Source organism: Perca flavescens, chromosome 5 (genome assembly GCF_004354835.1).
Source record: "Perca flavescens isolate YP-PL-M2 chromosome 5, PFLA_1.0, whole genome shotgun sequence".
NCBI lineage: Eukaryota > Metazoa > Chordata > Actinopteri > Perciformes > Percidae > Perca > Perca flavescens.
In genome coordinates this window covers 31,212,668-31,239,467 of record NC_041335.1, presented here as the reverse complement: position 1 = coordinate 31,239,467, position 26,800 = coordinate 31,212,668, and the positions used below count along the sequence as shown (strand labels likewise).

General features: G+C 40.7%; 2 protein-coding genes across 3 annotated transcripts in view; one reads left to right on the top strand and one right to left on the bottom strand.

Annotated features, from left to right (window-relative positions):
- The first annotated feature begins 1,796 nt into the window (after nt 1–1,796).
- tmem175 (transmembrane protein 175) lies at nt 1,797–12,789 on the top strand. Its single transcript, XM_028577406.1, has 10 exons — nt 1,797–2,124; nt 3,541–3,579; nt 3,767–3,864; nt 3,986–4,037; nt 7,987–8,022; nt 8,132–8,215; nt 8,475–8,639; nt 9,400–9,478; nt 9,641–9,776; nt 10,203–12,789. Exons 1-10 carry the CDS (start codon nt 1,921–1,923, stop codon nt 10,873–10,875), a joined length of 1,566 nt encoding a protein of 521 aa, XP_028433207.1. The 5' UTR covers nt 1,797–1,920; the 3' UTR covers nt 10,876–12,789.
- The window catches only part of cds1 (CDP-diacylglycerol synthase (phosphatidate cytidylyltransferase) 1), a 37,786-nt gene continuing 20,658 nt past the window's right edge, over nt 9,673–26,800 (bottom strand). The window contains exons 5-14 of one of the 2 annotated variants that reach the window (XR_003692540.1): nt 25,786–25,925; nt 23,519–23,577; nt 22,489–22,571; nt 21,990–22,077; nt 21,131–21,199; nt 19,829–19,981; nt 19,297–19,416; nt 17,937–18,040; nt 16,833–17,027; nt 9,673–9,795 (exon numbers count right to left, since the gene is read on the bottom strand). Coding sequence is in view for 1 of the 2 variants with exons in the window: in XM_028577407.1 (XP_028433208.1) it covers nt 16,892–17,027; nt 17,937–18,040; nt 19,297–19,416; nt 19,829–19,981; nt 21,131–21,199; nt 21,990–22,077; nt 22,489–22,571; nt 23,519–23,577; nt 25,786–25,925 (952 nt within the window). In the remaining variant the exon portion in view is untranslated. Of the gene's footprint in view, nt 9,796–15,601; nt 17,028–17,936; nt 18,041–19,296; nt 19,417–19,828; nt 19,982–21,130; nt 21,200–21,989; nt 22,078–22,488; nt 22,572–23,518; nt 23,578–25,785; nt 25,926–26,800 lie in introns of those variants that run through there. The other variant, XM_028577407.1, reaches the window with a different exon arrangement.

Sequence of the window (26,800 nt, the reverse complement as noted above, 5' to 3'; positions counted from 1 at the left end):
GTTCAGGGAGGAGGACCCCAGGATGCAGAGACATAATTAGAAGAGACAGCCTACGGTGTGGCCTAAGGCACTGGCTGCACTGGCCGAACCTGGGTCAAATAAGAAACACCGGCCCGGAGCCAGACTCAAGGCCTCTGATCGCCCCAGGCTTTGCCCCTCTGTCCCTGAACTCCAGCTCACAGCTCTACTGGGGGGTCTCCTGAGGCTGACAGAGTCAGCTGCAGAGTCAACACAAATAGGGAATGAAGCAAATGGGAAAAACCTGGTTAGGTATTAAAGGGTCAATTCAAAAACCTTATCCCTTACTGCCTGCCAATAAACATGTCAGTGTCACAGGAATATTACCCCTGAAAAGAAAGAAATTCCCAAGGTTGTCCTAGCTTAAAAACAGTACAATATATGACAACAGAGAATGTAAAAGGACTAATATGTATGTTATCAAAATACTTATTTAGTTAATACAGGTGTTCTACCTTTTGTTTTTAATAATTGCTCTGCAATGGGGATCAGTTACTGGTTGAGAAAAGAGTTTTGTGTGCCAGAGACTAGTGCCCTAAATTTAGGGCACTACCAGAGACAGTATGATGTCTCCCTCTAGAGTCAGAAGAGTGCTTCACATGTATATAGTCGGCATTTGGGTAAACCATCCGCATCACTGTAGTCGAAATAAGGGACTCTCACTCCACTCCACATTTCATAACATTCAATGTTCTGGTTAAAGGTGTTCCTGTATTATATGAAATTGTTATATGACATGCACGAGGAGCCACGCAGCTTCCTCCTCGTTCTTGGAGAGCGTCACTCCGTCCGACAGAGAGGGCCACAGCGGCACCCAGTCCTCCCACAGACTGCTGGCCTACAGTGATGCTCTCATCTCCATTATCGCCACCGTTTGGTGATAGGACAGACACACAATGTCAATCAATCAATCAATCAATCAATCAATCAATCAATCAATCAAAATGTATTCATATAGCACTTTACAGCAACCATCAGGTAAAGTGCTTAACATCATAAAACCAAGAGTAAAAACACACATCATATAACATAAAAAACAACAACAACAAAAAACAGTAAAATCAGAAAAGGTTACAAAGAAACCACTGCTACGTATTAAAAGCCAGACTAAACAGATGCGTTTTAAGTTTGGACCTAAAAAGAGCTACATCTGTAATAGTGCGAATATCAGGGGGTAACTTTTTCCAGAGTCACAATCTGACACATCAAAGTAAAAATTTCAACCAAAATTACACCAGCCCAAAAACTTCCATAAAAATAATGTGGCCGGGTTATAAATACATAGAGGTTTATGCCTCGACGCAGAGGTCCAGGCCGGGTGCGATATTACGAATCCCACTATGGCCACGCCAAAACCCGCCCTTCAATAGCGTTCACACACTACTATTGGCCAGGCGTCCATGCTTACATGTACAGGTCCTATCCCCTGACCAATCCCCTAACCCTAACCTGGGTTAGAATCCCACTATGGCGTGGCCATAGTGGGATTCGTAATTTTGCAGGCCGGGTTCGAGTCCGACCTGTGACGATTTCCTGCATGTCTTCCATATCTCTCTCCCCTTTCTCACCTAGCCGTCCTGTCCATTAAAGGGGAAAAAGAATCTTTAAAAAAATAAATGAAAAAATATACATATTTTTTTTTCATTTATTTTTTTAAAGATTATATATGTGTGTGTATATATATATCCCAGATAAAAACCTGAATCCGTTTTTAACTACCGAGTGAGTACTCTTCCATAATCAACGATCTTTGCTGACAACAGGAAAACAACCGGGCAGCAGCTTCCGGTTTCCCCGCCCTCAGTCAGCTGTCGGTTGTTGGTTGTTTGCAAACAGTTAGGTTACCGTCCACCGGGTCCATGGTCCCTGCTGCGTCCTCTGCGGTCCTTTAGCTCCTCCGCGATGGGGGACAACGACGGCAGCGAAATCATAGAGCACCACGTCGAGGAGGAGATGGAGAAGAAATGCACGAGAAGCCACGCAGCTTCCTCCTCGTTCTTGGAGAGCGTCACTCCGTCCGACAGAGAGGGCCACAGCGGCACCCAGTCCTCCCACAGACTGCTGGCCTACAGTGATGCTCTCATCTCCATTATCGCCACCGTCATGGTAAGACACCGAGCCTGAAATAACCGGAGGGGTTCGAGCTTCAGGGTGGTGACGATGGGTGGTGATCAATGTGATTGTGTATTGATCCCTGACAACTGCTCCCATGATTATTCCCCGAGTTTAGTATAGGCTATCTACACAAGCAGGTGAAACATTCATTTTACTACTTCTGTTCAACTACATTTCAGAGGGAAAAATGGCACTTCCACACCATTACACTACTGTTTATTTGACAGCTGTAGTTAGTATTACATAATGTGTCATCTTGCAGGTTTACCTACAAAACGTGAGATAAACTTATATCAAATACGACACAGAGATAGGTACTGTACTAATGCAGTGGTAATCCAGCCATTTTGTCTGCATAATGAGTCCCCTAATACTGTATCTGAAGTCTCTTTCCCGAAATTCAGCCTTGGTGCAGAATTACAGCCACTAGAGCCAGTCCCACAATGAACTTTACTTCGGATGTGCCATTTCTGTGTCTGTGGATATTGAGGAGGAGAGAGGGGGGGCAAGGTTGAGGGTGGGGGTGTGGCCTTGACCAACTGCCACTTTGCTTGTTTGAAAGCCATGATGTCTCTTTCTCATGGGCGGGCAAAGCAGAGAAAGGGGAGGTAACCTTGCTCCTTATGACCTCATAAGGAGAAGATTCCAGATCGGCCCATCTGAGCTTTCATTTTATCAAATCCAGAGCAGGATACCCAGGGCTCGGTTTACACCTATCGCCATTTCTAGCCACTGGGGGACCATAGGCAGGTTAGGGGAACACATATTAATGTTAAAAAACCTCATAAAGTGACATTTTCATGCCAATTATCTGAATGCTTCCTCCAAACTGAGCACACGTGATCAGACCAACAGTGTTCACAATATGAAACATGGATTAGACAATTTCCAGATCTGTAAAAGTTTAGAATTGGAAAAGAATTGAGAGAGGTTTGGTACAAATATGTGAGTTTGACATTTTATGGAGCCATAGGGCTAATATACATGCTCATTTTTCCAGCCGTAAAGTGATTATGGCATGGAGTGCCCCACAGATTAAGTTAGTTAAGCTGTTTTCAATTCAGTCTGAGCAACCTTTAAAACTAAACTCTCCTGTGACCTGTGGACAGCATAAAACACAGGTATGCTGAGGACTGTCCAATCCTTCCATATAATTCACCTGCAGTGGCGAGTTAGTTTACTGTGTGTAAAGCAGTTTGCCACAACAACCTGATAATGTACTTTTGACCAGTGACAGAAATTTTCAAATCTAAGGTTTAAATCAGCCATGATAATAGTCATATTGGGGCCCTTAACATACAGAGAACCGGCTTACTGGTCAAATCAGATTGTCTCTACTGATGTTTAGTAATGTGTCTTTCTCTGAACATTTGATATTTCTGCTAATGCAGCTTCCTTTATTCACAGATATTACCTGTTGCCCATACAAAGATGGAAAATAATGAGGTAATGTTTGACAAAAGTAATAGATGTGTAATGTTATTTTCTTCCTAAAAAACACCTGTAGAACAATGACTATTCAGTTACAGAGTGGTGATGCAGTTCTGCAAATGTTTTCAATAATAATGTAGAAATGTACTGATAGGATTTTAAGATAAGCCACATGTTATAAATCTGTTTGTCTGTCTTGCAGGAGTTGAGGGAGAGTGTTCAGCTTCTGCTGACAACAAAGATAGCTGTTTACTTAATGACATTCCTTATTGTGACTGTTGCATGGGCTGCGCATATCAGGTGGGTTATTATTATTATTATTATTATTATTATTATTATTATTATTATAAGTAGTAGTAGAACAGCAGTTTTGAGGGTTTATAATTTATCACCTGCTCATTCTTTGTGTTGAATTTCACAGGTTATTTCAAGTAATTGTACGCATTGATGATTGCCTTGCACTGCTGAACCTCGTGAGTACATTATCAGTGAGATCACTGTGTTTAATCAATTTAAATTTATTTAATTTAATTTTTCGTGCATCCCTGTGGAGGCTGGGGGCATTGAACCCGAGTGGACAATGTTCAAAGTTTCCATTGCTGAAGCTGCGGCGAGGAGCTGTGGTCTTAGGATCTTAGGTGCCTCAAGGGGCGGTAACCCACGAACACCGTGGTGGACACCAGTGGTCAGGGAAGCCGTCCGACTGAAGAAGGAGTCCTTCCGGGATATGTTATCTCGGAGGACTCCGGAGGCAGTTGCAGGGTACCGAAGGGCCCGAAGGGCTGCAGCCTCTGCCGTGAAAGAGGCAAAGCAGCGGGTGTGGGAGAAGTTTGGAGAAGACATGGAGAAGGACTTTCGGTCGGCACCAAAGTGTTTCTGGAAAACTGTTCGCCACCTCAGGAGGGGGAAGCGGGGAACCATCCAAGCTGTGTACAGTAAGGATGGGACACTGTTGACCTCCACTGAGGAGGTAATAGGGCGGTGGAGGGAGCACTTTGAGGAACTCCTGAATCCGACTAATACGCCCTCTATGTTAGAGGCAGAGCTGGAGGATAACGGGGGATTGTCGTCGATTTCCCAGGCGGAAGTCACTGATGTAGTCAAACAACTACACAGTGGCAAAGCCCCGGGGATTGATGAGATCCGTCCAGAAATGCTCAAGGCTCTGGGTGTGGAGGGGTTGTCCTGGTTGACACGCCTCTTCAACATTGCGTGGAAGTCTGGGACGGTGCCAAAGGAGTGGCAGACTGGGGTGGTGGTTCCTCTTTTTTAAAAGGGGACCAGAGGGTGTGTGCCAATTATAGGGGTATCACACTTCTCAGCCTCCCTGGTAAAGTCTACTCCAAGGTGCTGGAAAGGAGGGTTCGGCCGATAGTCGAACCTCGGGTTGAGGAGGAACAATGCGGATTCCGTCCTGGTCGTGGAACAACGGACCAGCTCTTCACTCGCAAGGATCCTGGAGGGAGCCTGGGAGTATGCCCAACCGGTCTACATGTGTTTTGTGGATTTGGAGAAGGCGTATGACCGGGTCCCCGGGAGATACTGTGGGAGGTGCTGCGGGAGTATGGGGTGAGGGGGTCTCTACTCAGGGCCATCCAATCTCTGTATGACCAAAGTGAGAGCTGTGTCCGGGTTCTCGGTAGTAAGTCGGACTCGTTTCAGGTGAGGGTTGGCCTCCGCCAGGGCTGCGCTTTGTCACCAATCCTGTTTGTAATATTTATGGACAGGATATCGAGGCGTAGTCGGGGGGGGGGGGGTTGCAGTTTGGTGGGCTGGGGATCTCATCGCTGCTCTTTGCAGATGATGTGGTCCTGATGGCATCATCGGCCTGCGACCTTCAGCACTCACTGGATCGGGTTCGCAACCGAGTGTGAAGCGGTTGGGATGAGGATCAGCACCTCTAAATCGGAGGCCATGGTTCTCAGCAGGAAACCGATGGAATGCCTTCTCCAGGTAGGGAATGAGTCCTTACCCCAAGTGAAGGAGTTCAAGTACCTTGGGGTTTTGTTCGCGAGTGAGGGGACAATGGAGCGGGAGATTGGTCGGAGAATCGGGCGCAGCGGTGCGGTATTGCATTCAATCTATCGCACCGCCAGGACGAAAAGAGAGCTGAGCCAGAAGGCAAAGCTCTCGATCTACCGGTCAGTTTTCGTTCCTACCCTCACCTATGGTCATGAAGGCTGGGTCATGACCGAAAGAACGAGATCCAGGGTACAAGCGGCGAAATGGGTTTCCTCAGGAGGGTGGCTGGCGTCTCCCTTAGAGATAGGGTGAGAAGCTCAGTCATCCGTGAGGAGCTCGGAGAGAGCCGCTGCTCCTTTGCGTCGCCGAAAGGAGCCAGTTGAGGTGGTTCGGGCATCTGGTAAGGATGCCCCTGGGCGCCTCCCTAGGGAGGTGTTCCAGGCACGCCCAGCTGGGAGGAGGCCTCGGGAAGACCCAGGACTAGGTGGAGGGATTATATCTCCAACCTGGCCTGGGAACGCCTCGGGATCCCCAGTCGGAGCTGGTTAATGTTGCTCGGGAAAGGGAAGTTTGGGGTCCCCTGCTGGAGCTGCTCCCCCCGCGACCCGACACCGGATAAGCGGACGAAGATGGATGGATGGATGGATGGATTTAATTCAAGTCTATCTTCAAGTAATAATAATTTGGAGTATCTTAGATATTATATGAAGGAGAATTAAAGCTGGGGAAGGTAGTTTTTTTGGCGTCATCGGGCAAAAAGTCCTTAATAATCTTTCAGCATATTGTAATTCAAGTTGTCTGAGAGAAAACTAGACCTCTGCACGTCCTCTTGGCTCTGTTTTCAGACTTTAGGAAATCTAGCCCTTGACGGGAGACTTTAGCCAATACAACAGTTGTTATTCCAGCATTGGCAACAACTGCCTACACTGCAAAGCGACCCAAACAAAAAGGACGGACTTCTCAAAAAGAGAGTCTGACAATAAACACGTGAACATGAAACGTGTCAATAAGCATTTCAGAGATGGAGAGAAAAGTTTGCTCATGGGTTAGCCTTCTGCTAAAAGCTCACAGCTGTGGCTAAAGCTCTCGGCTACGGTTAGCAGAGGGCTAAACTATTAGCAACATTTTCTCTCCATCTCTGAAACGCTTTCCCGATATTGACCCTTATTGTATTAAAAAAACATGAACTTGAATCACAGTACGTCATCTCAAAGGGCTTTACAGGCCCACAAGTTTGCAAAGAAAACAGGACTGTAATTCTCATAGAATTACATTCTGGTGTTTGTTTTGCCTTTTTCCAGAAACCAGCCAACCCCAGCTTTAAATAGCAAGTATGTACCTAGAAATTTTAGTATGTTAATGTGACAGTAAAAATGTCTTGTGTTATATTCTTCTTTTAAGTTATACGCCATGCATCACTAGTTGGTTATATTTCATGTCTACATACTGTACTGGAGCACAGAACAGTGTTAAGGCGTTACTTTATGTAGCATCAGTTTTAATAAACATTGCTGGACACTATGTCCCTGTAAAGTTAATTTCTTGTCCTTTATCATCTCTTTGATTTACAATTTAATTAGCTTATTTGTAAAGTTTGATTGTCCATTTAGTTTAAAATCCAATTAAGAAAGATAAAGGTTGGATTTCTGACACCTGCACTTGAACTCAGATGTACAATATGTGTCACAGAAATCTGCATGTTGTTGTCTAAACAAATATGTCATAATTAATACTCAATCAAATAGTAATAATCTTGCCAATTCCCCTGCAAAGAGGAAAGAGAGACACATTTTCAGTGTGGTTATTTAAAGGTGCCCTAGGTAGGATTGTGACGGTCCAGGACTTAGCCAAAGAATTTGAACATCGATAAATTCTCAGTCCCTTCCCCCCTTTCTGCTAAAGCCCAAACAATCTCCTAAGCCCCTCCCCCCACAAGGGAGAATGAATGTGTGTGCATGAGCCGTGATTGACAAGAAGTTAGTTGCCAGAGGAGCCGGATTTTTTTATTTTTTATTACCAGCTTCATATATTATTTAGGGAAAATAACTTGATCCTTTCTGTGTGATAATACTGCACGTTGGTATAATATTAAAGCGCCACTGATGATGTTGCACCTTATTATTGATAGCCCACTTTGCTATTTTATTGTGATGTGGAGATATTCGGGATTGTGGTTGTGCGGGGGGAAGGGAGGGTTTAGTGGTCTTGGCATTGTCCGTTGTCTATGGTCTGTTGTCTGTCTATTTGATGAGCTGTATGGTGCAAGATGAATTTCCGAAAGGATCAATAAATGTCTATCTCTTCTGCTGGAATGTAGGGGTCAGTTTCAGCAAATATGACAGGAAGTTAGTTTTATAAGTCTTACCTACTGCATCTTTAAAGTATTTTTCTTGCGAATGAAACTTGTTTTGAGCATCACGTGTCCTTTCGTGTGAAGTTCTGCTTTCGGTTCTATTTCAGGCCTGCATGATGCTGATAACCTTTCTACCGTACACAGTGAGTAAGAGTCACTGCAGCAGCTAAATGGCAGTTGAATTAATCACACAGTTTGCACAAATACATGTTTAAGTTGGCCGATGGCATTCAAGCTCTCTCATCTTTGCAGTTCTCTCTGATGGCGACTTTCCCTGAGCACATCCTCGGCATTTTACTCTTTTGTGGTTGTGTGATGGTGATGGGCATCATTCAGGTGAGCCAAATTTAAGCGTTTTACTCCAGTCATCTTGAAATTAATCAGTACATCTTCCCAAACCTCAAATAATTCTGTTCTCGAAAAACAGAAGCAAACTGAAATCTAAGTTAAATATGAATGTCTTTAGTGACACTACATGTATCTACAGATACAGAGATGTTTGCTGTATTATTGTTGCTTTCTTTCTTTCTAGTGAAGCTACTGAAATTCTGTGTAATTACATGCGTTCATAATCCTACATGCCTTGTTTCCCTAGTCGGTGATTGTGTTGTACGCCTTCAGCCGTCCCTTCCTGCTTAACGAGCAGATCCAGATCGCCGAGAACCAAACCTACTACAAACACCACATCCTCAAAGTCATCATGCGGGTTCCCATCATGTGCTTTTTTGCCGGCATCTTCTCCTTCATCTTCTTCCAGCTGGTAGGTTTTCCAGCCTCCATTCCTTCTTTTCTTTAACTGTTTAAAGATGCTCCATTTAACATCAGATTAAAATGTTAGATATGGTCTGTCGTGAGGGATGAATTCATCTTGTAATATGTTGTAGGTCTTTATTATTATAGATTAATATACTGATTGAATTACTTTTTTTTTTTATTTTGGCAAAAATGGATTTTGTTTGGCTGTTGACAGTAATTTTTGGCGGGATACAAAAAGATATCCAAAATTAACTTTGACTCTAATATGTCGACAAAATGAAATCGACAAAGAATTTTGATGCTGGCTTTATCCAATGTTCCCATTTCTCTGATACATTTAGCTGATTTAAATCCAGCTCTGTGTCATGGCAGTGTGTAAACACGCTGCCCACACTAAGATGTCACAGAACTGGTTTAAATTAGATAATGATAATGCCTAATTTGCATGTGTAAATATAAAAATGTGTGATAACTTGCAATACAAAAAATAATTGTCTTAATGTAAGTCACCAACTAGGGAAGTTTCATGGTGATATGTATTAGTTAAAATGTTTACCCCATTCACTTGTAGTGTCTTGTCTTAATCATTAAATCTATAAATGTCAGAAAATTGTGAAAAATGCATCACTATTCCATGGAGTCCAAGGTAACATCTTCAAACATTAGTTCTGTTCAACTAGCAATCTAAAACACAAAGAACCAAAGACATTCAATTTACAATAATATAAATCTCTTTCTTGCAATAAAGTAATTTTGTCTTTCAGTCTTACGTGCTGTTGGCAATCGTCATTTTCCTGCCGTACATCTCCCGGTCTTTGAAGTGGTGTCGCAACAAAGCCATTGGTAAGCACTAGAGTTTACACTGACATGTACGAGGAACATATTAAATATATGTGCTCACCTCTGGCCAAGTGTACTTTGCTTGTTGATGTAGATTTATTCCAGAATGGCTCGTGTCACGTGCGTCACATTTTTAAAACATAAACCAAATCTTATCCATTTCAGGTCAGGTGGAGGACACTCCAGACTCCATGTTGTTTTACACCTACCTGCCTAACGAGCCCCTCAGCAAGGAACGAGTGGAGGCTTTCAGCGACGGAGTTTATGCCATCGTAGCAACGCTTCTCATCCTGGACATATGGTGCATTTCACTTGATTTCCTTTAGTGGATAGACATAGGACAAATGCATATCAATATAATAAATTAATTTATTGTGTGTAGAAAAGAGGTCAGATTGTGATAAAAACAAGCTATGCATCAGGAGAAACCGTTATCACATTTAATGAAACCATAGTGTTGCTCCAAAAAGAGACTCTTACTGTATCTGTGCACCAAGTGCCCCATTTTTCAGAGATATTTTCAAAGCTGCCTATAAATGGTCAGATCCAACACTAAATATACCTGATTAGTTTTGTAGAAATATGACTGACTACAGGATGTTTGTAGAAGATTTTGCTCAATTACCGGTAGCAATAAACCATTATGAATCAAGTGTGATTAATAGTGTGAGAAAATAGTGCTAAGAAAGCCTCTTAACGTTTATCGTCTCTGGTTCCTTCTTGTTAGCAAGGACAACGTTCCAGACCCGACAGTTGTGCAGAAGCAGTTCGGCGGGAGCCTGATAGCAGCTCTGCAGGTCTACGGCCCAGAGTACCTCGCCTACTTTGGTTCCTTCGCCACCGTCGGCCTTCTCTGGTTTGTGCACCACTCGCTCTTCCTCCATGTCACCAAGACAACGCGCTTCATGGGCCTGCTGAACACCTTCTCACTGGCGTTTGTCGGAGGTTTGCCTCTAGCCTACGAGCTAACACACGAATTCCCGCACAACTCTCGCAACGAACTTGAAGCCATTCAGATCAGCTGTGTGATCATTTTCTTCGCTGGCATATTTCAGCTCGCTATTTGGGTGGTCGCTCTTTACAATGAACAGGAAACCCTGCACCCTTATGTGCGATATGGCGGACGCGAGCACATATTTATGCTAGCTAAGCTGTCTCTGTACCCCTGCGTAGCTCTAGGGACGTTTTTCCTAACTTGTGTTTTGAGTAAATTTAGCGCCTCAATTTTCCACCTGATGGAGATCACGGTGCCTTTTGCTTTCCTCGTGTTGAGGCTGTTGGTGCGTGTTGGGCTAGCATTGCTACGGCTAGTGTTCTGTCCTGATAGGCCTGACCACAGGGTTATTGTAGAGGAGGGAGATGACGAGACAAGAGTGCCATTCAACGCTTTAGTCACCTAGCTAGCTTGAAGGGAAGTGGCCACAGAAAATCAAGCTGACTGACCGAGAAGTGAGGCATTGTTGCTAAAATGCTTTGTCTCTGAAAGAGTTACTGTAACGGACTGAATTGGAAATCACATGAAGAAGATTGTTCTCTTTTCAGTATTTCTACTGGTCGATTAGACGCGACATCGCAAGTTGAAGGCGAAGTATGGAAACAGAGTAGTGACAGCAGGTTACCTATCCATTCATTTTTGTTTTGTTTTTAAACTTGAAGAATATACTTATGCTGTGACCCACAATAAGGTTTCACTTTGATTTTAAAGCTCAGATGTCCAGAAGTAGCAAAAGGTAAAAAATGAGAAATGTTTTCAGGGATGGCTTGAAGTCATGTATGCTAGCTAGCTGATTATACACTTCCATTAGAACAGAAAAGAACAGGTTTTAATAATTAGAGTTCAGTTTTTATGCCAAGTAAAGGTGTAAGCTGAACAGTCCGTCCAAGTGGTTTGGTTTTAATTCAGCCTTTATTTATTATTCATTTCACCTCTATTTACCCAGAGAAAATTTGCAAAGCATGTTCAGACACGTTACAGAAATTCATACATGAGCGAGTATTTAAGATACTTTGTGTACGACAAGAAAAGGTTTTGCTTTCTCAAGTTCGTCTCCTTTCAGACTTTTGCGCCAATATAAATGTTGCAGTTTGCGCGTTAGCCAACGAGCTAACTGGTGTAGTCAGTGTAGTGTTTGTACTTCAAGCATTTTACTGAACGGATATGGCCATACAAATTGCACTGTTTTAAAATATTTGGATTCACATATTTGTTTGTACTAATCTGTGGAATGTAATTTCACCTTTTCAGTGTTTTTTTTTTCTCTACTGTTATCTTCAATAGGAGGGGATAGTATGTTTACTTAAATGACCCCCACAACTGTTGTTTAGCAGTATAAAAAGGCCAGATTGTCCATGGCTGTTGTTGATTTTAGTTTCAGTGATAAAGATTTTTTGTTTTCTGGAAAACTCTTGTCTTTAAAATGTAATGTTAACCCAATGTTGTTATATAATACTAACATCAGAAAGAAATCAATTTATTTTGTTCTGTTTTTATGAAGAGGTTTGTGAAATCAGGTGTAGTACATTTCTCCAGAAGGGGTCACTGTTGTTTTTGTAAAATAGTATGGACTCCACTTTCTTGGCTGTAATGATGATGTGCTGTGCTATTATGTACAACTGTGTGTCTGATACTGACTCAAATTTGCACTTTAATGGAAACCTGTCTGGTGATGGAGAAGGGTTACATATATCAAAAAACTGACTAAACAACACAGAGTTGAAAGAGTTACAACCAAAAAAATAGAGCTGGCTCTGAATGTGTGCAGGTAAAAAGCTTGTTTATGATTGGTTGGACAAGCCATATTTTTGGATTTTTTTCTAGTTTTGCTTGTCATGTTTTTATTCTGTTAATTAACATCAGCTTCCAGATCTAAACTGCATTTAGAAGCAAGTATGGTTTTATTTTATGTATTATTATTTGTATATAATGATCTGTAATCAGCATTGGTTGATTTGAATGGGAGCAGTGTAATTTCAGATTTTATGGAGGAATAAATGCCTGTAATTGTTTGCCATTCAACAATCTCTTTGCATCCCAAATAATGAACACAATTTCATCATGTCAAACATTTTCACCTTATATAAAACAGCATTTGTATATTTTTACAAATCTTAACCAGTCTATCGTCATTCCTCCAACATGGTGGCTTGTTTGTTGAGGCCAGAAGGTTCTCAAAAAAAAAAATTCTCTTTGACAGATTTATGTTTTTAATGTTCAGATGTTTGTTTGTGGCTACATGAGTGCAAATGCTGCAATTGCTCTTTCACACACTGTGCAAAATCTTTTTTTATATAATTAAATGTCACATCACAAACCATTACGCTTTGCTTTGTGAATAAATCTGAAGTTTTTCCTTCAATGTGAAAGCAAATTCTCCTTTTGTCATTAGGAAACATGACAAACGCCAATTAAAAGAAAAAAAATCTTTATTTCACCTCCATACAGTAAACAGCTTTACAATATCCCTAACAGGTATCAATATTTGGTTTATACATGACTTTGTATTGCCCCCATTATTAACAGCATACTTCCTCAGTATCATCTTTAATTGTATCCACTCCAAAAGCTATAGATCTTCATTAGAAAACATTTCTGCTCAAAGCAAATCAAACATACACAAAATGATAAATTAAAAAAAGACAAGCAACCAAACATCTGCAGTGCATTATAACCTGACATCTGGGCTACTTAAACTACATTTTTCTTCCCTACCTTTACATTTGTGTACCACAAGTGTTTTACCTTCATAAGTTGAATAAAAATATAAATTAGTCCACACAACTTTGATCTAAATTTGAACTACAACTGTAAATCTGTGGAGTCCAGAGTGTGCCCATGGAATAATACACTTAATTACAATCATTCATTCATGCATTTAAGTGACACTATAAAGTAATGTATGTATTTTGACAATTAATAGTTTAACTTCATTATTGTCTTTTAAAACTAAATTTATTCTTCTTTAATTATTCTGGTGGCACACTCCAGACTCCATAAAAACAGCGTTAAAAAAAACAAAAATCGAAATAATTGACCATCTGTGGTTTGTGTTGAATTTTGGTCTGATTGCTTTAGTGTGAACACTGTCCAGATGTCTACATGCTTTGCCTTATCATGTTCAGTATGTAGGTTGGACACAGAAAAGTCTGTAAAGCAGTAGTAGTGGGTTTTGCCTCAGATGGAGGCTTATACATTTATACAGTACAATACAGCTGGTCCCAAAAATCCACCCAGCACCCCCATTCACTTTAAATGGGGGAAAACACCCTAAAATGCACTTCTATGTATGAGGAAAACATGAACAAAACAAACTGGACAAATAAATTAAAACATCCTCTTTTGTCCAACAGCTAAAGGAAGTGAACAGAACATTGCACAGGCCACGGATGCAAATGTTAGCAGTCCAGTCTGCAGCCCAGTTCCAAACTCGCCTCGTTTTTTTTTTTTTTTTTTTTTCTTTTTTCAGACCAAAGAGAGGATGTCGAAAGGAGACGGATGTTTGGACGTAGGCCCTGGAGCTTTTTCAATAACGGAAGGAAATCAGTGTTAATCAGACAGTGCTTTGGTAAACATTTCTCTCTGAAAAGGTCTGGATTCAATCAGAGAATTTTATAGCCCCGTCTAGTGCCTCTTCATTGCCAGACCTATCTCTACAGCGCTGTGTTAGCGCTGCTCTATGGTCTCAATCACAAGTGTTCCGGGGGCTAAGCCCTGATAGCGAGAGTGGAGGGACATCCAGTTAGGCTTTATCCCAGCAATGTACATCCATTGAGCCAGACTAGGCGCCTCTTAACACGCTTATAATGCATCGTCTTATTCATCACACTGGTGAATATCATAAACGCAATAGATTTCCTGTAGAATTCAATGTTCGAATCCACATTCTAAAAGGAATCAAACTGCAACTTGCATAATATATTGCAAATAAAACCACCGGCCATCAGAATTTGTATATACTTAAAGATATGTGTGAATACAGTGCTGTATGTATACACACATATTGTACAGTATATAGGTTCCAAATGCACTCAGGTCTTACATTGCAAACTACATTCAAAACTTAATAATTTAACAGTGATTTAACGCATGAGAAAACTTTAAAATAGCAAGATTTTTATTTCAACAATTTGACAAACATTGAGTCGGAGGCCCCACCCCACCCCAACAGTGCAACTAAAATCATTGGTTAAATCGATAAAGGAAGCAGTCTTTTTTTCTTTTTATTAAGGAATAGTTCACCATTTTGGGAAAATAGTCTGAGTTAGATGAGATCAATATCACGCTCATGCGTGCGTTTAGTATGGATTCTAGAGCTAGGTGGCAATTAGCCTAGCTTAGCATTAAGACTGGAAGCAGGGGGGAGCTTGACTACCACTCTTCAAAGTTACGCCTCTAAAAGCTCACAAATTAACACATAGCTTGTTTGTTTAATCCGTACACAAACAAACATGTAAAAACTACAACTTAAAGTTTTAGATGTGGTGTATCTTTCTTGATGAACAGACAATCAAATGTGATCATTCACATTCCAACGTAGTCCGTAGCATCCAAGGTAGCTGCACGCGTTTGGTCGTCACTGTGACAACTACGGGAGGTTACTGCACACAACTGTTGTTCACCAACATTGTGTTAAGAGCTTTATAGGTGGTGGTAGGCCGATTTTAGAATTTTGCTGTTTCACCATGCTTCCAGTCTTTAAAGTGCTCATATTATGCCCAAATTCCACCCCAAGGGGACTTAACATCTCCAACAGAAAACACTGTTCACAAACTGCTCCAAACAGCTCTATTGTAGTCCAGCCTTTACTTCTGTGACGAACGTACGTCACTTTGTAACACACGTTATAATGCTCGCCTAACTACTAGTGTGCCACGCCCTCATACTCTGCAACTGACTAGCTGGTAGTCCTTACCTAGCTACTTTGCATGTGCGACTCCCAACAAAGATGGAACAGAAGTGAGATGCCTCACTCTGTAGCTAAAACAGAGAGCTCAACACACAGGGTGAAAAGAAGAGCTGCAGCAACGTGCAGTACAATAAAAATATGGTGTTTTTTGAAAATGAAACTATGTCAACCTATTCTGATATAACCTCTAAATACAATTATGAACCTGAAAATGAGCATAATATGAGCACTTTAACTCACGGCTCAAGCTACATACCCAACACACAGACATGAGATTGGTGTTGATCTTCTGATCTAATTCTCGGCAACAATAAGTGTATTTTCCAAATGTCAAACTATTCCTTTAAATACTTTTTTTTTTTTTTTTTATCTCTCGTATAGGTTCACCCAGCACACCCTCTAAATGAGCAGCAACCTCGGATCAAATCTACATCCTTACCTCATAAAAATCTAATTTGTTCATGCTAAAGGCTACAAATGAGTTATATCTCTTTTTTGCATATCATTTTTCATAGCTTAAAAAGTGTTTTTTTCAGTTATAGTATGTATTACGTATTTGTGCAGCTAAATATCTTCAGTATATTTATGTACAATACATTAACTTGAGTGCTGATGCTCTAGTTTTTGCGTTAACATGCCTACAGTCAATCTGGATTGACTTTATTTGTGCGAGTTATTTAGATTTAGACATAAACCTAAAAGCTTAAAGTTCCCTCTGTGGAAGAAGAGAATAAACATGGCTAAGTTAGCTGTATCCCAAGGCAGGACTTGCGTACATGCTACATGTTTTGTTAAGCTGTGAGGTTAGGACCATTAAATAGAGCGTAGTATATAAAACAGTGTCTATACTGTAGTATTCTGACAACCCTGCTGCATCATTGCTTTGCCCACACCCAAACCCCAGAAAGACAAGTCTCAACAGTCTGTTTGCTGTACCTCAGGTCCACGTGCCCAACACTTTGGGCCCAGTTTATGCTGGTAAAAAGCTTTTTAAATCCTTTTGTTCAGCTTAAGTCAGTGCAATATCGTCTGTCCACAGGGAAACTGCACATCCACCGTCCACCTGCACTGAGAAAGCCATGTGCTTTAGGGTCCGTTTTGTTCGATAAGACATTTTATCTTCAGTCCGTACGTTTTTAGGATGGGGACTGCCTGTTCACTCGTGAAGGGTGTTGATTATGTGCTGGTCCAAGTGGAAAACAACAAAGCCGCCTATTTTGTTGTCGTTGGTATTGTGTTTTTTTATTACGAGGTTATTCCACGTACACTGGAGAGTCACCTCAGGTTCAACGTCTTGATTATGAGCTGGTTGGATGTCAAATGAAGAGTCGGCAGGATGACGCTCTGTGAGAGGCCTGGGATCACACACCATACAGCCATACCTAAGAGTGTGTGTGTGTGTGTGTGTGTGTGTGTGTGTGTGTGTGTGTGTGTGTGTGTGTGTACATGCTTACACAAACTTTCCAAACCATCACACACTCTGCAGTCATCACCCTGTGAAGCTGGCCGTCTTTCACTCAGCCTGGGCAGCAGCTTGGGGGAGCATCCCCCTCTCTCTCAGCTGGGAGTGCAGAGTGTGGAAAATGCTGAGCTGCTGTTCAGGCCGAAGCATCATCAGCTGCTGTAGCACCTTGCTTGGGTTTGGTCCCCTGCAAGACAAACAATTAAATGTGACCACAATGGAAACAAGAGTGTAAAGATCCCAGGCCTCAAATGTGGAGCTACTTCATCTTATAACCAGTACAAGGAACTGGAAAAATCTAAAAATCTAGGAATAATAAAACCCAGCAGCTCAGATGCACCAGAGGTTCTAAAAAGCTTTCTAATACAGCACACTGACTGTGGGGTTTAATGATGTTGTTTTATGACAGACAACAGACCTACACTTTCAAGTATTTAAGGAAAACATTTTGAGTGTTTAGTTTGGGATTCAGATATTATTTTTTTTCCAATACTGTAGAATAACAGAATTGTTAAAAGGTGCAGTAGGTAAGACTTATAAAACGAACATATTTCATGTCATATTTGCTGAAAATGACCCTATGTTCCAGTAGAACTACATGAAGCAGGTAATACAAATAAAAAATCCGGCTCCTCTGGCACCACCTACAGCCTGTACTGCAAAAGGGGGGAGGGACTGAGAAGTTGTCGATGTTCACATTTTTGGGTCCTGGATCTTCACAATCCTACCTACAGCACCTTTAATGCCTTTTATTGAACCGAAAGACACGTGTTCCAGCACAGTGTTTCCATTTCAGCGCAGCACGAGTGTCTGTTTCAACGACGTTAAACTGAAAAAACGTACACGCAGTCTGAAATTCTTCGCAGTGTTAGGTTGGGATTAAGCCGCTAAGTAGAGGTCTGCTAGCTGCTGGATAATTTACACAGTATAAACACTGAATCACAAGTGTTCCTTTTATTTTACAGCCATCTGAAGCTTTACGAGAACTAATATACAAACGTACGGAACTTTAAATGACTGTAAGGAACTGGATAACACATTTTTCAGATTTCACTATCAGACACCTCTCCCTCGGAGCCTCGAGTCCTCCTCTTACCTGATGAAGCTGCCTATATAGACATGTGTGAAGGTGGCCATCAGGTACTGACAGTCGAATCGATCCATGATGCCACCGTGGCCGGGGATGGTGTTAGCAAAGTCCTGCAGAAGAAGAGAGAGAAGGGTGCCATTACATATCAGGTACATGCTGAGCCTGGGATTAACAGTTGTGATATTAGAGGTGGGAAGAAAAAATAAATAAATAAATAAATCGATACAGCAAAGTAGCGATATTTCCCAGGGCAATACTGCATCGTATGGACACCAAGAATCAACTTTTATTGAACATGAGAATTAAAATTTTTTGTACTAAAATAATTAAATCAATTGCCTTTTCAGTCCACTAGATCGTAAAATGAACAATAAAAAAAAGTAAATCTTTTTAGGTAAAACAGACGTTGACAAAGTTTTCCTTTGGGGACATAATTTAACGTTGGAAAACAGGTAATAAATTGCAATATATCGAAGAATACTTCAATATAATTAAAATCACTTTAACATCGTATCGTGACATATGGATCATGATAATATCGTATGGTGGGGCCTCTGGTGATTCCCACCCCTATGTGACATGTACTGTATATGTGGTAAGCACTAGCAGAGTATGATTTAATCTCATTATTGTCTTCGCTCTTTTTTTTTGGTGCTATTTGGGGGTTTCCATGCAGCAATCTGCAAGGATCACCTGTCATACACATATGGCGTCACTAGGTGGAGATATGCTACAAAGGCCGTCAGCGAAATTCAGAAACACTGACTACACAGACATTTCACAGCTGGGAGTCCTTAAACAAGGCGCTGAAACCCGAGGCACTGCAGTGGTGCCGCTCAGTGGCTGACAGCAGGAGGCTGCAGTTTAGCTCGATAGCCTGCAGTTATGACTGTGCCCTGCTGTGTGAGGGACTAAGTAAAGCGTTGCTAAACTACCTGTCACTTTAAGTTAAATCTCTGACCTTCACCACAGTTGAAGTGGCCCAACCAGTTTCTGCCCTATTCAAATGTCTCCCTTCCACTAATCTCTGGGTCTGTGAGCTTGTAATTTGAGGTGGAGCTCCAGCCAGCTGAGTGAATTTACTTAGTGTTGAAATAGTGTAGTAATAGCAGAAATGTATTGCACAGATTGCAGAGATGTGAGCTACTAATTTGTGACAATAAAATGAAAAACAATGTGCACCTTGAAATCTCACCTGACAAACAGATTAAAGTGAAAACTGTACCGAGTGGAAGATAAAACAATAAATAAAAAAATGGCACATAAAGACAAGGGAAACAAGACTAAAACAATATCCCCAATGAAGGAAAGTCCATCAGAGAGGAAGTTAGCTTGTTGACAAGGGAGGAGAAGAGATGTTCTTTACTTTGATTTTGAAGGCTCGCTTGAAGCCGCTGGCAAAAAAGCCGCCGAAAGGTCCGATGAGAGACCCGAAGGACGAGAGGAAGATGCTGTGGATCTGGAAGGGGTACAGGTTTACCGTTTTCTAAAAGAGAGATGAGGAGAAACGTTGATAAATGCCTCATTATGATCTTCTCTCTCCAGATACTGGCATATGAGAAATACTCTAAATAATGCTCAAGCAGAGTGGCATCTCTGTAATGTATTATTGTGATTTTAGCATGTCTGTGTGTTGAACAGATCATTTCTAAACAAACTTAAATATGAAACAAAAAAAACTGAAGTGTGGTTATTGTTTGCTTTAAACAATTTTGTATCTGCACAACAAGAAATGTTTAAAAATAAGCAAATTGGGCATGAGGGGTCATTTAGTCTTTCACTGGCATGGCATATACAATACGATTACAATAATTCAATATTTAATTTAGAACATCTATTATATTATAATGATCTCAGTTGATGCAATTTTAGATAAAAAAACAACAACAAAGTCTTACCCATCTCAGTATGTTTTGTACCACAGCAGGAAGAGTGTATTCGTGCATCACAAATATATCAGAAGGCTCACATTCAACTGTAAACCCATTGGTCTCACTGTTGACGCCCACAGGACATACAAAGTACTGGAACTGAGACAGGAGGTAGGCCAGCTGAGGGTCAAACAAGACACAAAGGAAAGATCCGCTTATAACTCGTATTTGCACAACATTAAAGCACCGAAATTGTTGAAGGATCATGCTTTTGTGCAACCTTCACTTCAAATTTCCACCAGCTACATGCTGATCAACATCGATGACTTATAGTGAAAGTTTTCAGTAAATGTGGAGATGCTGCAAAACCGATTTCCCTTCCCAGTCATGATCAGTCAAATGACTAACACTGTGCAACCAGTAACATAGCTCTAACACAGCGTTCGTGATTCGACTGGTCATGACTCTTTTCCAAGATGGCGCCTGCACGTAAACATGAACGCTACGGTCTTCATAATTTATCTTTTTAATAAACTGTCTGTACACTTACAAAGCTCTCAAAGCTTTGGTTTACACGTAGGGACCCTCAATATGCTACCGTTGAAGTGCGGTGCTATTTTGAGCCTTGTTAGTGGTATAGAATAGCGATTTACCCTCTGCCCTGAAAGGTAGCGTTAGCAGCTAATCACCAGTTCGCGCTAGCTTGTTTCACGCTAAATACACTTTCGCTTAGCATGAAAACATGTCCCAGAGAACGGTCGACTGGGTACACATATGTTATTAACCTCCAAGTTCATTTTGCGCCGGAATTGTCCTTTAAATCTTAAAAATAACAATAAAAACATTCTTTGCTGAGACGGAAACTAGAAACCCCCACATTGTCTGGCAGTAGTGAGCATGATGAAACAGTCACAACCTTTCTAATCTACACTAGAAGCTTAGCATATACCATCTAATTTTTTTTTTAAACAATAAATAGCTGAGATATGTCTGTTACTGCTGTTTTATGACTGACCTAAACTTTTAAGTATTCAAGAGGAAACCTTTAAGTCTTTAGTTCTCTAATAATTATCCTTTTGACATTTGGAAGTTTTTGCATTGTTCAAATCATAATTTGTCTAAACCAAATAGAGCCAGAGGCAGGTTGATTTACACAATGTACTGTTCTTCCCTTGCTTTAAAGTGTTTTACTTATTTTCCAGTCAGTTGTTTCATGTGCTTCTCTACCATTAATCTTTTTCTTCAAAGTTAAACAAGCTAGCAAGGCTATCAAGAAGAAGAAAAACGGACCATGTGAGTGAATCAAAAAAGCAAATAAAGTGTACTCACGATAAAGCCAAAGACCACAGTGGCGAAGAAACCTCCGATGAAGCCCTCCCATGTCTTCTTAGGTGAGAGCTGCGGGGGGTGGGGGTGATACAGAAACAGAGGCTGTCTTTCACATAAAAATGACGTCAGCGTCACCAAAAACTACATGGAATTTAAAATAAACCTAGTTTCATCCTGCTGTCCCAATTACTGAATAGCTAATGTTTAAAGATGTACAGCAGTAGCCATCGTCAAAATTCTATTTCACACACTTACCCTGTATTTAATCTTATAGAGTTGAAAAGAATACAAATGGATTCATTTAAGAGTAGAGTTTGACCCAGAAGTATATAGTGAATTTTAGAAAAGCAGTTTAAGAAAGTCACAGAATTGGTCATTTTCAAAGAATTCACGTTACGTGTCTGTATCACAAACTGGAGTTATTTATTAGCAGGTTTGTTTGACTGCAACACTGCCTACTGTCTACTCGGGGGCTGATGACAGAACAGTTTGCTGTTGAGTGGCAGAGATGTGCTGGAGAATATATGGAGCCCAATCTGTTCATTTGTTTTTCTGACACTTATTTGGCTCAGGGTCATGAGGCAGTTGCCCAGACATGAACTACCACACCGTCCGGCTCCTCAACCGCTTGTTTTAATGACCATAGGTAAGGGTTGGAACGTGATCAACTGGTATAGACTGAGTCTGATACAACACCTGCATCACAGCCGATGCCGCACCTAACCACTCCCCCCCACTCCCTGCTGATCTGTTCACGTATGCTCTCTGTACTCTTGCCCTTCTTAAATACAGTAGTAAAGGCACTAAATGTAGATCAAATCAGTAAAACAAGAACATCATAAGACAATATTTGATTTACCTTGATCAGTGGAGTCCTCCCAAAGAAGAATCCAAACAGATAGGCCATAATGTCATTGCATATCACAATGGAGATCGGGACAATGAACCTGGAAAATGGAATTTCCACAATGTTAAGAGGTGATGGGGGATGTTAAACCATCCATAAGCTCAAATCTGTCTGTGGCTGGAAAATGTGTCTACTCCACTATGAATTGAAAACTGCCACTGTGGCAGGAAAAAAATAATGTGTTACATAAATTGTGAAAATAAAAAAGTGATTATTATGACTCTAGTTGACTAAATCATATTTCATCTAAATAGTTTTTTTTATCACTAAAAGCAGTTCATTAAAACATAACATGCTTAATTTGAATATATATTCTACTTTCTGTTGCATTACTTTAAAAGCCTGTATGAAGAGGAACCACGACAGTAAGAACACAATTGTGACGACACACGTGCAGCGATAGTCAGAGACAACAAGGCGTGTTCCTCTGGACTGTCTTGGTGCTGCTTACCAGATCATTCCTTCAAACAGGTTCTGAATGACAAGGTGGGACTGAGTTACCACAATCAAAAGGGTCACATGGGTCCAAGCAAACTGGAATGGCAAACACAAACACAAACACCACAGCGTCACTGCACTGGAATGTAGTCGCGCCTGCTCAGAAGTTGGCTCGTGTCAGAAATAGTGGATTCATACAAACAAACGGACAGACGAAGTGAACGACACCGACAAAGCAAACGTGTAGGATAGTGTGAGAAGAGCAGGCAGTGGATGAAAAAGCTTTGTCAAACATTTTGGCACTAGTGTCGCACATTTTTGAACATATTAAAACAAGAATTTTGCAGAATTGCATGCAACAAAATAATTGAAATAACTTCAAAGAAACAATAACACAGCAGCATAATAAAACCAAACAGGACTGAGTATTCAAGCTGAGAAAGTGCCACCTTTTACCAGTATGTATATTACTATGTATTAACCAAACTGCCCTTTTGAACTTTTGGGTTTATGATTATGTACATACTGCTGACAAGGGAATTCAAAAGTCTAAAAAGTGTTTGCACTCATGAGACTTCAAAGCACTTTCTATAAATCTGTATGCAAAATAAACGAATAAATATAAAAATATATATATAAATGAAATGAGTCAATACATGTAAAATACTAATACATTCAAAAATAACAATACGTACTCATTAATAATAGTTAGTTTAGAATTAAATTAAATGTGGTGCATAAAAGTGCACGAAAAGCAAGAGATGCATGTGAAGTGAAATAAAGCTTAAAGCCATTGCAGAAGTCCTGCATTTATCCAAGATCAAATTCTACATAGTAATGTGAACAGCTACTCTGTGAATAAATACAGTTTAATATGACAAAAACTACTTCTACAATGGCAACATCAGGGCACAAGATAGATGGGTTTAAAAAAAAAAACTTGTCAGTCAGAGGGACATTACAGGAAGTAAGAAGCCGTGGAAAAGGATAGATAGGAAAGTTAGCAGTAGAGTAGAGGAGAGTTACTTGGCTGATATACACACCATATAAAACTGCAGGCGGTAATGTTTCTTCACTAAACTCAGCACAAACATGCAGAAACCTGTGAAAGAGTAGACAACATGCTGTCAGTTTTTACTCCAAGTAAAAAAAATACTGTAGATTAAATAATATGCATCACATTTAACACATTGTTTACGGTTTACTGTATGGGGAGATGTGTGTAGCATTCCTGTGACTGAACAATTCACATTTTGCTTTCACACAAACCTCTGGGGCTTTTTTAGCTTTAGCAAATCAGATTTGACACTGACTTTATTTCAGATAGGTGAATTTGAAATGAGGAGGCTGACAGCGGAAAGCTCTTGTGTCCGGTTTGTGTACATAAACCTGGGGAGGCCCTCAGAGGAGACATTCCTGCCAACAGATTGCGAAGATGCGGTCTTGTACTACAGAATGTCCTTGGGGCTGAAAAGTGCCGCTGACGTCGACTGAAAGTCCGCAACAATGTGTTCACCCAGCTTCAGAAGGAAACTTAACACGGAGAAGTCAGCAGACAGAACCATTATGCATCCATCCCAGATGGAAACTTACAGCCACAGCAGCAGCTATTAAAATCAGAAAGTGGCTTACTTATGTTACTATTAATTATTTTTCAACACATAAGGAAAGGCCCTAAAAAAAAAAAAAAAAAAACACATTTTCTCAATCAGTTTTTTTATTATGCGCGATGGCCTCATTTTCTCCAGTTACTTTTATAGTTATTTCACATGGAGAGATTTCTGCATTCGTTATTGTCTGTGCTTTTCGCAGGTGGAAAAAGTGATGCTGCGTACTTTCATGCCCATCAAGATTGGTTGGATCAATTGGATCAGTCAAACCTGATCAAACCACACCTACACAATCCTAATGTGTGTATGTTATGTGTAAGTTGTTCAGCTGATTTCTTTGAGTGCTAAACTCATAATAAATAATTAAGGATTTTCTTTTGCCAAACTTTGAATGTTTCTTATTAATTCATGATTACTTAATGTTATCTTTATTCGTATGCGTTTTTTTCTACCTTCCAGACCGCATTTGTTTGTTGTTGTATCCTCACACTATAAAAATCAACTTGCAGAGACAGTGAACATTATGGTACGTCTCTTTTTTGTCAAAGGTATCATTCTCTACTAATCATTCAGTCAATCAATCAATTTTGTTGGTCACATGAAATCATACATGGTACAATTCCAGTGAAATGTAATCCCATTAGCTCCTTAAACTTGGGCATGCAGTGGCCGGGTTAGCTCAGTTGGTAGAGCAGGCGCACACCTCGACGCAGCGGCCGTGGGTTAGACTCTGACCTGCGGCCCTTTGCTGCATGTCATTCCCCCTCTCTCTCCCCTTTCATGTCTTCATCTGTCCTGTGAAAATAAAGGCCTAAAAATGCCCAAAAAATAAATAAAATAAAAACACTTGCTTGAAACTGATTTCTCCAGCAATTTCAAATTACTTATCATCCAATATACAAGCTGAAACAAATATATTTGTGAAAAGCTATAAACCAGTGGGCTCTATTTTAAATTAGCATGAGAACATACATTTAGCACATCACAAGCAGACTGATAGTGCTACAGTGACTACAGTATGATGGAGCAGCCCCACGGCTCCATTCCTCAGGAAAATGTGTGACTGGGATGGATTATTACAAATCTCTACAAGGTGATTTATGTTTACATGAGTGGAAACTTGTGGCTGCCTAGAAGGGAGGAAAACACATACAATTTAAAACACTATGGTAGCTGTTGAACTTTTTCAGCAGCCATGTAAAATCATATGTAATTCATTTAAAATAAAAAAATAAAAATACTGGTATGATCCATTAAAGAAAACGGTTTAATTAGGAGGGAAACTTTCTTATTAATTTCCACTTTTTTACCCATTGATGTATGCGACTCATTAGTTTAATGAGTATCTAGAAGCCACAGCTCAATGTACAGTATGTGGTTTTATGGCACATCCGGCTGCAGTTTACCAGAACAATAAACTCTTTTATCAGTAAAGCTCTGAAGAAAAAGGAGAGGTCATTGTAAATCAGTTGGTAAACTCAGGAGTTTGTACGTCAAGTCTCCCTGAGGGCTTTGGTTTTCTTTTTGCTTAATTTTCTCCCCAGTAATGTGATTTGTATCAAGAACCTACTACACACATGCTGTATCTGGTCAAATCTAATCCACACATAAAAGTAAAACGGGAGTGGAAGCAGAGGGGCCAAAGAGCGGGTGTGTTTTTCCAGATATAGCAGTTGCATTGTCCTGAAGGCGAGACCCACCTGCGAGGTACAAAGCGAAGGAGATGAAGCGGTGATAGCGAGCCAGGAACTGCAGAGGTTCCTCCCTCTGCACCAGAGCCCCAAAGTAATCCGCAACAGTTTCCCCATAGAAGAAGTAGTTGACGCAAATCAGGAAGTACCTGAGGCAATAAAACAGAGGAAATTAGTTTTTCTTCACACTTTCTTATTGTTCTTTTTTCCTCATTGCGTTTGAGTGCTTAAAAAGGCAAGTGGCAATGTTGTTAGGCTTGATTTATCTGTGTATATACCGTATGCCAGAGATTCTGGTTTTGTGCACTTCAATCTGTGCCAATGTACAAGTGTTCTTGTGTCAGATGTGTGTTGTCTGGGTCACTGAATGTCTACCAGTGTTTCTGTCCTGCTGTACATTGACCTCCTGTGTGTATGTGTGTGGATTTTTTATGACGAGTGGCCTTGGTAAAGGGGGCAAGTTTCAATTAGCCTTCATTTGCTTCCAACATGGCAGTGACCTTTGCTCCTGGCTGCACTGAGTGCTGCTGTTCCGTGCTGTGGCGGTGTATGCAAATGCAAGGCAAGTTGGCTGGATTTATATACTGTCGCACATTATATAGTCAGCGTTTTACTGGAGGATCAGGAGTGTTAGATGGAGTTTGGCTGCCAAAAGAAATGCTACTTTTAAAAAAAGAGAGATTCTGCCCTTTTCTGGCTTTTTAAATACACTTACATATTATTAGAACATAAAGACGGCTCGGAATGAATATAGACTGACCATTCAGGCGGCTCATTTGAAAAAAGTCCCAAAAGGACTTACTAATCTTATTTATAGTGCAGCAGACCAAACATTCATCTTATTCCCTGAAAAATCCTTACTTTCCTAAATATTTTACAAAATATCTAGACTGAGACTTCCTGTCTGAAATACAAATAATCCTCCTTTTAAAATATCTATGATCAAAGGGATTGGTGCAGACAATGTCAATGTGTGTTCATCAACACGTACGTACGCACGTACTGTCCTGTTGAAGTGTCTCTG

Coding starts and splice junctions, on each gene's coding strand:
- tmem175 (XM_028577406.1), top strand. CDS start 1,921: ATGGGGGACAACGACGGCAGCGAAATCATAGAGCACCACGTCGAGGAG. Junction 3,580..3,766: donor CAAAGATGGAAAATAATGAG/GTAATGTTTGAC, acceptor TCTGTCTTGCAG/GAGTTGAGGGAGAGTGTTCA. Junction 9,479..9,640: donor GTGTCGCAACAAAGCCATTG/GTAAGCACTAGA, acceptor TATCCATTTCAG/GTCAGGTGGAGGACACTCCA.